Source organism: Pseudozyma hubeiensis (assembly GCF_000403515.1).
Source record: "Pseudozyma hubeiensis SY62 DNA, scaffold: PHS27, whole genome shotgun sequence".
Lineage (NCBI taxonomy): Eukaryota > Fungi > Basidiomycota > Ustilaginomycetes > Ustilaginales > Ustilaginaceae > Pseudozyma > Pseudozyma hubeiensis.
The window spans coordinates 227192-239232 of NW_012133809.1; the positions used below are offsets into that span (position 1 = coordinate 227192).

General features: G+C 55.0%; 4 protein-coding genes across 4 annotated transcripts; 2 read left to right on the forward strand and 2 right to left on the reverse strand.

Annotated features, from left to right (window-relative positions):
• Positions 1 to 1990: 1990 nt before the first annotated feature.
• Positions 1991 to 2673, forward strand: PHSY_002676 (hypothetical protein; the record flags this gene model as incomplete). The annotated part of the gene is made up of 2 exons (XM_012333298.1): positions 1991 to 2089; positions 2533 to 2673. The coding sequence occupies 2 exons, from the start codon at positions 1991 to 1993 to the stop codon at positions 2671 to 2673; spliced, it is 240 nt and encodes a 79-aa protein (XP_012188688.1).
• A 211-nt stretch (positions 2674 to 2884) lies between these two features.
• PHSY_002677 (RNA helicase) lies at positions 2885 to 5713 on the reverse strand (the record flags this gene model as incomplete). The annotated part of the gene is made up of 1 exon (XM_012333299.1): positions 2885 to 5713. One exon carries the CDS (start codon positions 5711 to 5713, stop codon positions 2885 to 2887), a length of 2829 nt encoding a protein of 942 aa, XP_012188689.1.
• A 453-nt stretch (positions 5714 to 6166) lies between these two features.
• On the forward strand, positions 6167 to 8764 carry PHSY_002678 (hypothetical protein; the record flags this gene model as incomplete). The annotated part of the gene is made up of 1 exon (XM_012333300.1): positions 6167 to 8764. One exon carries the CDS (start codon positions 6167 to 6169, stop codon positions 8762 to 8764), a length of 2598 nt encoding a protein of 865 aa, XP_012188690.1.
• A 208-nt stretch (positions 8765 to 8972) lies between these two features.
• PHSY_002679 (hypothetical protein) lies at positions 8973 to 11630 on the reverse strand (the record flags this gene model as incomplete). Its single annotated transcript, XM_012333301.1, has 1 exon — positions 8973 to 11630. The coding sequence occupies one exon, from the start codon at positions 11628 to 11630 to the stop codon at positions 8973 to 8975; it is 2658 nt and encodes an 885-aa protein (XP_012188691.1).
• Between the last annotated feature and the right edge of the window lie 411 nt (positions 11631 to 12041).

Below are 12041 nucleotides of genomic sequence, written 5' to 3' on the forward strand. Positions count from 1 at the left end.
CCGGAAGTTCTTGTCCTTTCGGAGACTTGCTGCTAGCTGTTAGGCTATCTGATCAGCTTGCAGTGGCCTTGATAAGAAAGCGGAGACGTCTGTGCGTCTGGAGATTGCAGCACGTGAGGTTGATCTTGATGCGACGAGGAGAAGCGCGGATATGTGGGATTGACAGGCGGCAGGGTCTCGTGGAGAGGAGACAGCTCCGGGTTAGTAGCCAAGCCTCGAAGACGGAGTAGCAGCAGGAAGCTGAGAGAGCGCTGTTGAGGAGAAGAATGAAGGCGAGAAGAGACGATGCCGGACTGATATCCGGAGGGGGTTTTTCAAGCGCTACAGCGACGGAGACGCCGACTCGATCCTCTGCTCTCTGACTAGGAAAAAAGCTTGGTCTGGTCAACTTTTTTTTCCTTCCGCTCAGATAGCCAGAGTCACGCATCTTCGGATAAGACACACACAGACGCGAAGAAGAAAAAAGGTTTTGCGGCACTACGCCAGCTGACTCGTCTCGTCCAAACTTTCTTCTAGCTCTCCTGTCAATCCTCAAGGAGTGCCTCCCATGCAGAAGCTTCACCGCAGCCGCTTCTCTTTTGATAGATTTGAAGATGATGGCGATCATGTTTGACCGTTCTGTTTGTACCGCAAAGCTGGGACCAACAGGTCGGTCCGCATCCACCGATCACTCATTTCGTGCTTGTCCATTGAAGAGAGCAGAGTCGCGATCCCAATTCGAAGAGCTGCGCACTGATTGGTCGCTCTCGTCGCTCTCTGTGACCAACCAGAAAAAAAGGTGATGTGACTCAGAAGGGAACGCACGGTCAAGCACCAAAAAAAATCAGATCAAGCACGCTTCCAGCCTGCGAGAGCTATTTTGGAACGAGATTAGAAGCTGGGACGTTGGCTGCATTTGAAAATCTTCCCAACCTTCTCAGATTTCACTGCATGAAAGTGAGCCGAATTTCTTCTTTTGCCCGACTAGGCCGCACCTGCGAGCGAGAAGCTGGTCGTCAAAAGAGTCGTTCTGCTACTCGAGATCTCGGTCGACGATCGGAAGCCACGTATGCTTTGCGATAAGATACAAGACTCCAAACTCATCTTCAGCGCATTGACGCTGCGGGAAGGAACAGCCTTGCAAATCCCGCTTTCCCCACTGACTGCAGGCTTTTGGTCGGCTTTTGATGCGACTTGCAGCTTCGTCCTGGCACCGTCCCTCGAGCTTCTTCCAGCAGCTCGAGTCATTCCTCGTTGAGCAGAGTTGCAAGTGTAGTCGATGCTTGAGCGTCGAGTTGAAATCAATCAAATGTCAGTCGAGTCATTCATCCCTCTGATCACCATCTTGAGGCTTCGGATGCACGCCGAGAGCGAAGAGCAACGCTAAGCAGCCTTCCGATCGGCTAAACTAGGAACACCCAAGATCTGCCTCCCGATCTGGGCCACTAGTCAGATCCCGATGTCCGATGAGATGTGAAACTCTCTTCGTCGTTATCCATCAATCTTTGCTCTACCGAATCCACACCATACTTTCACAGAGCACCGTACAAACCATGTGACAACAGACCGCATGAGATTTGAAACCAAGAGCTTGAGTGATCGGAAATGAATCACAAAGCTTGATGTTGCTGTATTTCATATGCCTCCCGTCTGCGAGCGGGGGGTGCGGAAGTGCTGACAGGTGCGGGAACGTCAGCTCTTTGTGAACGTCTTGCTTTACTGAGCTCACTGTTACAATACTTATAGACTGTGCGGGAAGTCAGCTCAGATTCAATGACGTTCCGCAATGTCCATTTCAGAGAAATTGCTAGCTGAGCTCGCGAGCAGGTAGCTGAAGGTATAAAGTCTTTGAGAGCTGAAGCGGCACACCTTTCGATTCCCTCACCATCCCTCCCTCTTCCAGTGTCCTTTTCTAGATCCAGACCTTCAACAAAGCAAGTCGTACATCGACCAACACACTTCAATCGCCTACAAATCACCTCCTTCCATCTCTACCATCTAAGACGCCATCATGGCGGAGCACGAACTCTTCAACACCGAATACGACGCCTACGACGAGCTCGCAGACGAAGATATCAAGTCGCCTAAAAAGGCTAAGAAGGAGACCAAGGTGAAGCAGTCTCCTGGCGGCAAAGGGTGAGTCCTCGAGGTAGTTCCTTGTGCTATTGTTGCTATGTACTCACTCAATGGGCTGTCTATTGTTTTGTGTGTCTTTCAATTGCGAATCGGACGCAGACCGATGGTGAAACGTGAATGGGTAGATCCTACGCACTCAAGCTGCGCCTGCTCTGAGGGGAACAGTACTCACTCATCACACTTCGGGCCCATCTCTGCATCATACAGACCAAAGAGGAGGACGAGGCACTGTTGGACTGCCTCGGCGAAATCATCTCTGCAGGTATGAACCAGACCGTCAGGGATTATCCTGCGTAAGTACTCCCACGCACAAATCATGTACGCAACGATGCTGAGTACCAAGGTGCAATGAATACTGATGGATGTGAACAACAAATTCTCCCGTTGTTTCCTGTTTCGACCCGTAGCCTCTCGCAGAGGAACGCTGCGGGCTGCGTCAAACACTGGGTCGCTTGGCGTCGAAAGCTTGAAACCACCTTGCTCGGCGCTCCCACCGTTGACGGGAACGGCAAGAAGCTCATCAAGAGGGATATTGTCAAGGACGACGACACCAAGTAGACGACCTTCATGCGCTCGAGAATGCAGTGCTTCTACGGAACTCGATTCCTCGCACTCCGAGAAACCTGTTGAGCCGTGCCCGAACACCCTCAAACCACACGCTCACGATACACAAAACACACCACTTCATCATTCTTCCGCACAACGAGAAAACCATTTCCGTTGATCAACAACAACACCGCACCGATCTCTTCCCTTCCCGTTTCCCATCTCAAGCAATTTGAAACTCGTCAGCTCCATGCGCACCCAACACACCGTGCTTCTTGCTCATCTTACCCAACGCCCTGACTTTGGCGTACATTCTCGCCTCCACCTCTGTCTGCTTCTCTCCCTTCGCTGCAGCCTCTGCTCTTCGCACCTCCTTTTCCAACCTCTTGCTTCTGTTGGAACCGTCTGCACTGTCGACGATGGATTGGGTGAGTTTGGCGAGTGCGGATTTATCCAGCTCGAATCCGTCCCCTTTGGCAGTCGATTCGTAGTCGGAGGCGGCGTCGTCCGAGGAATCCTCATCGTCAGAGGTGTCGGAAGCGGGGACACGTTTGGTGGTTTTAGCTTCGTGGGAGGTAGAGAGTTTGGTGGAGGTGGTGGCGAGGGAAGAACTCTTGGCTCCGAGGGAACGAGGTGCTTCTCGAAGAGCGAAGGCTTTTGCTAGATGACCCAGATGTAAAGCTCGAACGTTGAACCAGACTTTTTCCTCTGCAGAGTGGGTTGCGTATGCCCGAACGTGCGAGAGGAACGCTTTGCGAGCTAGTGTCAGAGGTCGATCGCCCGAGAGAACCCATCGTTCGAATGCGAGTTGAACTTCCGTCGCTCTGGACTGGTATTCCAGCGTTCCAGTGGTTCCACCCATACCTTGTTGTAGGATGAATTCGATCGAGGTAGGGTTGATCTTGTGCTTTTGATCGTGGTTGGAGAGAGTTCCGGAGATGATCATGTTGGATTCTAGTACGGTCTGAACCCAACCGACTTCCTGGGGTAGGACGAGGAGCCAACTTTCGCCGGCTCTGCCGACACGTGCGGTACGTCCCACTCGATGCAGATACTCTTCGATGCCTCCTTCCGTAGGTGGATCCAGTTGCACGACACATCCCACATCGGGAAGATCCAATCCACGACTGGCAACGCTGGTACAAAGCAGGATGCTTCCCTCGAAACCTTTTCCCTCGACCTTCTTGCCGCCGGAGAACCCTTTGAGAGAGGCGATACGCTCCTGTTGCGTCATAGAGCCGTGAAGCCTGAAAATGGGAATTCCAGGGATGAGTTCGGATGTAGTGTGCGGGGGAAGCAGGTCATCGTCGAGGGTCGAGGTGGTGGTGGGATCGTTTTCGGACGAGTTCATGCGTGCACCGCCCAGAGCGGCGTAGTGGAAGTCGACAGAGTCGGTGCAGCTCATAAAGACGATAACTCGGCCGGAACCTGCTTGGGTTGGATCGTGTCGTGCGCGTGTGATGTAGGCTCGGAGGACGGAGAGGAGGGTGACGAGTCGAAGTTTGGGTGGAGTGGTGATGAAGCTCTGTGTGAGCTGTGCGGGCGCTGCGAACTTGACTGGTTCCTTCTGGGTCTCCGCAGAGCCGTCAGTGATGCTTGCTGCGGCTGCTTCGGGAGAATCATCCTTGATGCCGCGAATGATCTTTGGGTTGATCAAAGTCTTGCCCGCCAATACCTGTACGTTCTCATCCAGGGTAGCAGAGCAGAGCACGACTCTCCTCGGGTGAGACCACCATGTGACACCCAGCGTGTCCATCACCTCTGCGTCCTGAATCCAGTCCGCGTCGCCTGGAGCGACTCCGTCTTCGTACCCCGGCATAGCCTGTCTGGCAGCACCGCAAGCCAGATTACGTCTGCCATCAAGCGCCTTGACAATGCCTGTCAGCTGTTCCTCAAAACCCATCTCCAACAATCGATCCGCTTCATCCAAGACGAGCCACCTACATTTGCCGACATCGAAGCTCGAAGTGTTCTGAAGATGGTCCAGCAGTCTACCGGGAGTGGAAACGAGGATGGGACAACCTTTCCTAAGTCTTTGCTTTTCGTGATTCTTGGTGGATCCACCGGACAACAAGCCGGGTACCAGCCATCTCGTCCTCCTGACTGCACTCTCTGAATCCTCGGACTGCTCTTTGAGACTGAGCGCGAGAGAAACAAGCTTTTCCAGCACTTCGTAGATCTGCCTTGCCAGTTCGCGGGTGGGAGCGAGGATGATGGCGAGAGTGCCGACGGATCGATCGATGAAAGATTCTTCGCAGAGGGGGAGCAAACTCTGCACGATGGGAAGGAGGTAGGTGAGGGTTTTGCCCGAACCAGTCTGGGCTTGGATGAGAATGTCGCGATCGAGACCCGGGTGGAGGAGGTGTGGAAGAGCCGCTTTCTGGATCGAGGTTGGGTTGGAACCGATCTTCATCTTGGAAGCCAAGTGATAGACGAGGAGTGGGTCGAGACCGCAGGAAGCGAAGTCGGAGGTGGTAGATGGAGCATTGGTTGGATCGTAAGCTTTGCGTTGAAAGGGAGTGAAAGCGATGTTGGAGTCTTCAAGTACGCCGTGGGCGGGGAAGAGGGTGCTGACGATACCGTTGCTTGTAGTTTTGGATGTGGAAGAGGAAGCAGCGGCACCAGCGGTAGATGGCCTTTGTTGTTGCGGTATTGAAGAGGCAGCCCTTCGACCGGCAGAGGACGCTGCAGCTGAGACCTGACTTGCTCGAGAAGGAACTGGTGTCGGCTTGGCGAGGGCTGAACGAGGATCGAATCTCGGTGCACTGAACGCTGCTGACGAAGACGGCGTAGGTGCAGCTTCGATCCTTTGCCTTTTGGCAGCCGGTGGCTCTGTTGATGGTGTAGGTACCGCTGTGATCCTTGCTGGAGCTGACGCTGCCGTTGACTCTGTCAATCCGTTCTGCTTGGGTGCCTGCCTCCTGGACTGCTGTGCAGTACGTTTTTGAGCAAAGCGAGCCTTGGCGGTCTGTTTGGGCCGCTTATTCGATGTCGCTGCGGACGCAGCTGCGGGTGCGAAATTGAGCATGAGCCCATCGTCATGATCGTCCATCTTGCCGTCGACAATGTTCGCTTTTGTTCGAAGCAAGCAGCGAGGGATGATGGGTGAGGGACGAGAAGGACGGTCGGAATTGCCAAAGCGTCACTCAGGGTCTCTCTCCCTTGTTGGCAAGACTGTTGTGCTGCCGTGCTGCTGTGCTGTGCCTCTTTTTTTTGCTGCCACAAATTTTCTTCTCGACTTGCAGCTAATTTCTTCTCCGTCTTCCGAGAATGAAAAAATTGCGGTTGCGGTTCAGCAGAACTTTGAGAATCCCACGAATTCAGGGTCAAAGTTGCGGCCAAGCCGAAAGAAAACTTTCACTTGGGCAGCTCAACAGTGGCAGCAGACCCTATGTATGGTAGAACACAGCTGCTCTCTTGAATTCACACTGCCGTTCTAACCATCACCATCGTCGTCATCTCCATCCAATTGCTTTCGATTGTGGAAGCAAGGAGATAGTCCAACATGCCTCCCGCAACAACATCGCCAGCTGTGGTCAAAGCCAGCCCTTTGGTCAACGAAGGCGGTCTCATCCACCGCAGTCGAGCTCGTGGCCTGCTCAACGCAGACAACCTCCCCGCACTCCAAAACTTGCTCAAACGTCAGCCCGAAGCCTATGTCGAAGAGTTCACAGCGCAATGGAACCACTACCAGTCCCTCCGCAGCATTTTTGCTTCTGACCTCGACGCAGGCTTGGCAGTCGCCTCCACCGGCATTAGGATCAACAAGGATCAAGCGAGCAAGTTCGTCAGCCTCATCTCCTTTGTCACCCAACTCGCTCCGAGCTACCCCGAGATCACCAGCGAGCTGCCCCAACACCTCTCCGATCTGCTGCTCAATCATCATTCCGCATTGAGCCCCGATATCAGGGCTAGCTGCTTGCGGAGTTTGATCCTCTTGAGGAATCGAGATGTCATCACCTCTGAGGAGCTGCTTCAGACACTGTTCCCTCTCCTTAGCGTCACCACGAGCGCCGCGGTCAGGACGTCCGTACAGGCCACCATCTTGCAGGATATCAAGAATGCGAATGCCAAAAGCAAGAACCATCGTCTCAACCGTGTCGTCCAAGGACTCTTGTTTGGAATCGTCCAAAAGGGCATCGATGCTTCTTCCGGCGCATCTGCTCTAACGCCACCCAGAAAAGGGCAATCTGCAGGCAAGACCGAAGCACTTTGGGCTGTCCGACTGGCAGCAAACTTGTGGAAGAAGCAAATCTGGACCGACGCCAAGACCGTGTCGCTCCTCGCGCTCGCCTGCTTCCACCCACACCCACGAGTCCAATCTTCCGCCGTACGATTCTTCCTCGGCGACCTTCATTCCGCCGAAGACGATGCCGAGGAGTCCGGCTCCGACGACGAAGGTCCCGATGTCGATGCTCTTCTACACCAACGCAAGATCAACAAGAAGACCCGCTCCGGCGACAAGAAGATGCGTGCAGCAGCCGCGCTGTCCAAGAAGAAACGCAAAGCCAAAGCCGAGAACGCTCTCGAAGGCAATTCCAAAGACACCGGCAACTTTGCTGCTCTCTACCTTCTCAACGATCCTCAAAACTTTGGCGAGAAACTCTTCGACAACTTGAGCAGAGGCGATCGCGAAAAACGTCATACCATCGAGATCAAGATTCGTCTCATGCAGCTCCTCTCCCGTGTCATGGGTGCACACAAACTCTGCGTTCTCAGCTTCTACTCCTACGTCGTCAAATACTTGGCCCCGCATCAGCAGCACATCACCCACATCCTCGTCTCCTTGGCTCAGAGCGTACACGATCAAACGCCACCCGACGTCATCACTCCTGTGGTTCGAAAGTTGTCCGATGCATTCGTACACCCGGGTGTCAGCAGCGAGGTCGTCGCAGCGGGTATCAACAGTATCCGTGAGATCTGCAAACGTCAGCCTTGGGCTATGGAAGAGACTCTTCTCGAGGATCTCATCAGCTACAGGAGGAGCAAAGATAAGGGCGTTTGCGCAGCAGCCAGAGGTTTGCTGTCTTTGTACAGGGAGGTCAACCCGGCCATGCTCAAGAAGAAGGAGAGGGGTAAGATGGGCTCCCTGGCCGTTCAGGAGGGCAGGGCTGCTGTGGCATTCGGCGTGGATCAGGACGAGGTGCATGGAATTCAAGGTATCGATCTGTTGGAGAAGCATCTCGAGGAGCAAGAGAAGCGAAAAGCCGAAGGCGACGGAGATGAAGAGGATGAAGAGGACAAAGGCTGGGAAGGATGGGAGGAGGAATCCGAAGAAGATTCTGATGATGAATCGGAGGACGGATGGATCAATGTCTCCGATGATGACGACGACGGAGTTCTTCGACTTTCGGATTCAGATGACGATGATGACGACGAGACGAAAAAGCAGAAACGTACAGTCAAGGAACGTCTCGTCGCCGCCCGCGAAGCTCGACAAAAGAAACGAGCCAAGCTTCAACGCAAAGCTGAGCGTCAATCTCGACGCGATGCGGGCGAAGCTGACGTCGCGACCTCTGACTCGGAATCGGAAGCCGAGCAAGACGCCGCCTCCGACGATGAGCCCTCCTCCTCGACCGCCGCCGGCGCCTCTGCCTCTCTCACCGCCGAAGTTGACGCGGAAGAGCAGCACATCTCGCACCTCGCCACCACGCGAATCCTCACCCCTGCCGACTTTGCCAAGCTCACCGAGCTCCGCATCTCCGCCGCCGAAGCCGCCATCGCCCAAGGCGGCTTAGCCGGCAACCGAGCCAAACGACAGCTCGAAGAGCTCAAGTCCCTCAAACGAACCACCAACCCTTCGTCCTCCTTCCTCGACGAAGGTGACATTCTAGGTCCGAGAAAGAAAGCGAAAGCCACCTACGAAGACCGTCTCGCCTCGATCGAAAAGGGTCGTGAAGATCGCGAAAAGTACGGATCCAAAAAGGGCAAGAAGAACAAGGAGAAGGAAAGCTCATCCACAAACAGGGAGAAGCAGAAGACCAAAAACTTCCAGATGATCGCCAGGAGTTGGTCCGTAAGGAGCAAGAAGAACGCCAGTCTCAAGGAGAAGAGCAGGAAGCTGAGGAAACACATCGAGACGAGCAAGAAGAGGATGAAGTAAGGAAAGTCCCTCGCTGTCCCACTGTTGTTGGTCCATTCGCATCTCTCCATCCACACCGGTCCTCGTTACGCTACTAACACATTCATTCGCATCTCAATGCAACTCATATCAGACTTCTACACAAGACCTTCTCCATCATTCAAAATGTGTGTGCGACATTCCCCATTCTCACCTCCCATCGTCACCAACCCACCTATATACATTCCGTTCAATTCAGCACGCCCCTCCCCACCCTCTTCTCATGACTCTCCATAAACCTGAGCACAAAGTTGACCACCACGGCGCTCAAGATCGCCGCGCAGAGAATGCTCGGACCGTACGCGTCAAAGTAGACGTTGCTGCTTTCCCTCTGCCTGATCTTCAGCGCTCTGATGACGAAGATCACGCCGGAGTAGGCGATGCCCACCAGCGCAACGATGGTGAAGAAGGAGCTTGCGATCAAGCCGGTACGATCGCCAGGGCTGCTAAAGTTGAGCAGACCGATGGCAAGAGCCGAGAGGTAGACGTTGAACTCGAGCCACTTGAGGAAGGTTCGTTCGTTGGCAAAGTACACCTTGGGTTCGATGCGGATGGGTACGCTGACCTTTTTGCCGGGTTGCGCGTGGAAATCGCGAACGTACTCGACGTTGGGTCCGCGCGGCACTTCTTCGTCTTGGCCCTCGAGCGCGCGTCGTACCGGATCGTCCTCGTCGTCATCCTCGTCCGCCTCGTCACCAGTGTGGTGCCCATCGGCGTGTTCGTGCGAAGAGCCTTTCGTCTTCCACAGACGCTGGATGTTCTTCGGCGTTAGCTTGGAGAAAAAGTGATGGTCGTAACGATGCGAAGGTGCGAGGATCTCTTCGCGGGTAGGTGCGACAGCCTTGGACTTTGACGGTCGTCGATCATTGGCCACCGAGGCCGAGGCAACGGCGAGCATGCCGCCTGCCGTGCTGGAAGTCTGATCCGGGTTCTCCGCCAATTGCTTCTCGAGTTCCTGCTGACGCAATCGAATGTTGCGCTCTCTTTCCTCCCGCGCTTCTCGGATGCGCGGGTCAAAGGCTGAGATGCCGGCGTTGTCGGCTTCGCGCGACTCGTCTGCCATCGCGTGACCGCGATCGTCATCGTCAGCGCCCTCAAATTCGTCCTCCGAAACCGGCTCATTGTAGGGCGTGTGTCCGTTCCTCGAGGCGGGGGTGTCGGGCCGCGACGATCCGGCCGGACTGTGGGTCATGGAGCTGGGACGCTCGATGGCGAGGTTGTTGGAGGGCGGCTTGCGGATGTCGATGTCCATCTGCGGAAGCCAGAAGGGTACCAGGTCGACGCGGTTGGGCAGAAGCGTGGCACATCCGTGAATGAACTTAGAGAACTTGGGCACGGCCTCGACCAGGTGACTCGAAACCAGATCACGGATCCATTGAGGAGGCTCCTGACCCAGCTGGGTCTGCAACTTGACCTCGAGGACGCCGTAAGGGAAGCGCTCGATATCCTCGGCGGGCAGCTGCTCGAAGGGGTAGTCGATGCCGATGTCCATGCGCCTCCAGTTGTTACCTGCACGCTGACGGCCATCCCAGTTGTCCTCGCGCACGAGCGACAACTCGGTGTCGAGCGAGATACGGACGCGAGCATCACCAGGAAGCTGGAATGCGGTACGGTTGTAGAAACTGCGCATGACGGGCTGCAACTTCTGCGTCAGCACCGAGTACTGCACTTCGTTGGCGAGCTGGAGCATCGAGTCGATCTCCTTGTCCGACTTCTTGCCCTTCTTGCGCAGCGCCTCGAAGGTTTCGTCCATGGTGTAATCGCCTCGCATCCAGGCATTGACGTTCTCCTCCTTGATGGGGAAACGCGCCTTGACCGACTTTTCACCGGTCCAGTCCTCGCGATGCGTCTTTCGCTCGACGAAGATCTGCTTGTTGTCCATACCTCCGTACCAACGCAGACGGATCGCCTCAGCACCCTCGGTCTTTTCGAGACGGCCGAGGTAGAGTTCGAGATCTTCGTTGTCGTAATAGATGGATGTGATCGCCTGGTCCTCCTGTTGGAACTCCTTGTCGGCGTTGAAGACGAGCACGGGAAGATGCTTGAGGATGATGAGCTTGAGCGGTACAATGTTGTCCGGGTGAACCCAGTACTTGGTGGTCTGACGGACGAAAGCAGATTGACTTCCTCCGGCACTCGAGTCGCCCTGGACCGGGTTGCCGCGGGTGCGGACGAGGTCAAAGAGTTTGGAGAGCTTCACGATGAGCTGGTCGTAGTTCTCCTTGTAGAAAGGACGCGAGGAGAGGTAGTGCTGCACGAACTCCTTTCGCAGAAGACGGCCGGTCTGTTTGTCGTGCTTCTTGACAATCTTGTGGAATCCAGTGTAGTTGAGTTTGGTGAACAGAGCGAGGTCGTGCACGTCTGCAATGATGATGGCAAGACGTTCCTCGAGCTCTAGGAAGCGCTCCTCGTAGGCGTCGCTGTCTTCCGTGTCGGTGTCAAATTCGTCGTCGGAGCCAGCATCGTGTGCAGCGTAGAGGCTTCTGCGTTTGCGTGGCGCATCGTCGTCGCCTTCGGCTTCGGAACCTGCATGCGAGGAGGGGCGAGAGTTGGCGCGAGATGGGAGTGAGGTGGAGGAGTTGGGACGCGAGGAGACGAGGAGGTTGACTTCGGACTGGGCCTGCTTGATGCGCTCGGTCAGCTCCGAAACCTTGACCTTCTGGAAGTTGTAGACCTTGTCGAGCTCTTTGCTGAGGATGGCGACGAAGTCGTCTTCGTCCTTATCGGTCCAGACGCCATTGTTTTTGGACATGCGATTCTTGATCTCCTTTTTGAGCTCCGAGTACTGGAGGTACTTGTCCGACCATTCTGCATAAAGCGAAGTCTTGATGGTGCGTCCGAACTTCATGGTGACGATGCTCAGCCTCTACTCGGCGACCAGCTGCAAATTGGTAAGAAGAGCGACGTCAGCCTGTTTCGCTGCACCCTTGTGAGTTGGCTGTTCAAGCTCGAGATTATGAGCCCGAAGCAGCTATCGAGTGATCCGTAGTCGAGCTGCGGATTGGATGTGCGCCCGGTAGAAGTGAAATGCGGCGGGTGGTCCGACAGCAAAGTTCGGCGTGGTGGCGGCAATGAAGCTGATCGCCCGACAGCCGACGTGTATATGGAAGTGGATGCGATGATGCTCGAGGGTACGAAGTGGGATGAAATGGCGGGTGAACTGTGCAGAGTCGGAAGAAGGCGAGGAAGGGCGAGATGCGATCGAGGTGAGAAGAAGGGAGGAGATGGTTGGCTCGGATCAGGCAGAAGACAATGGGCA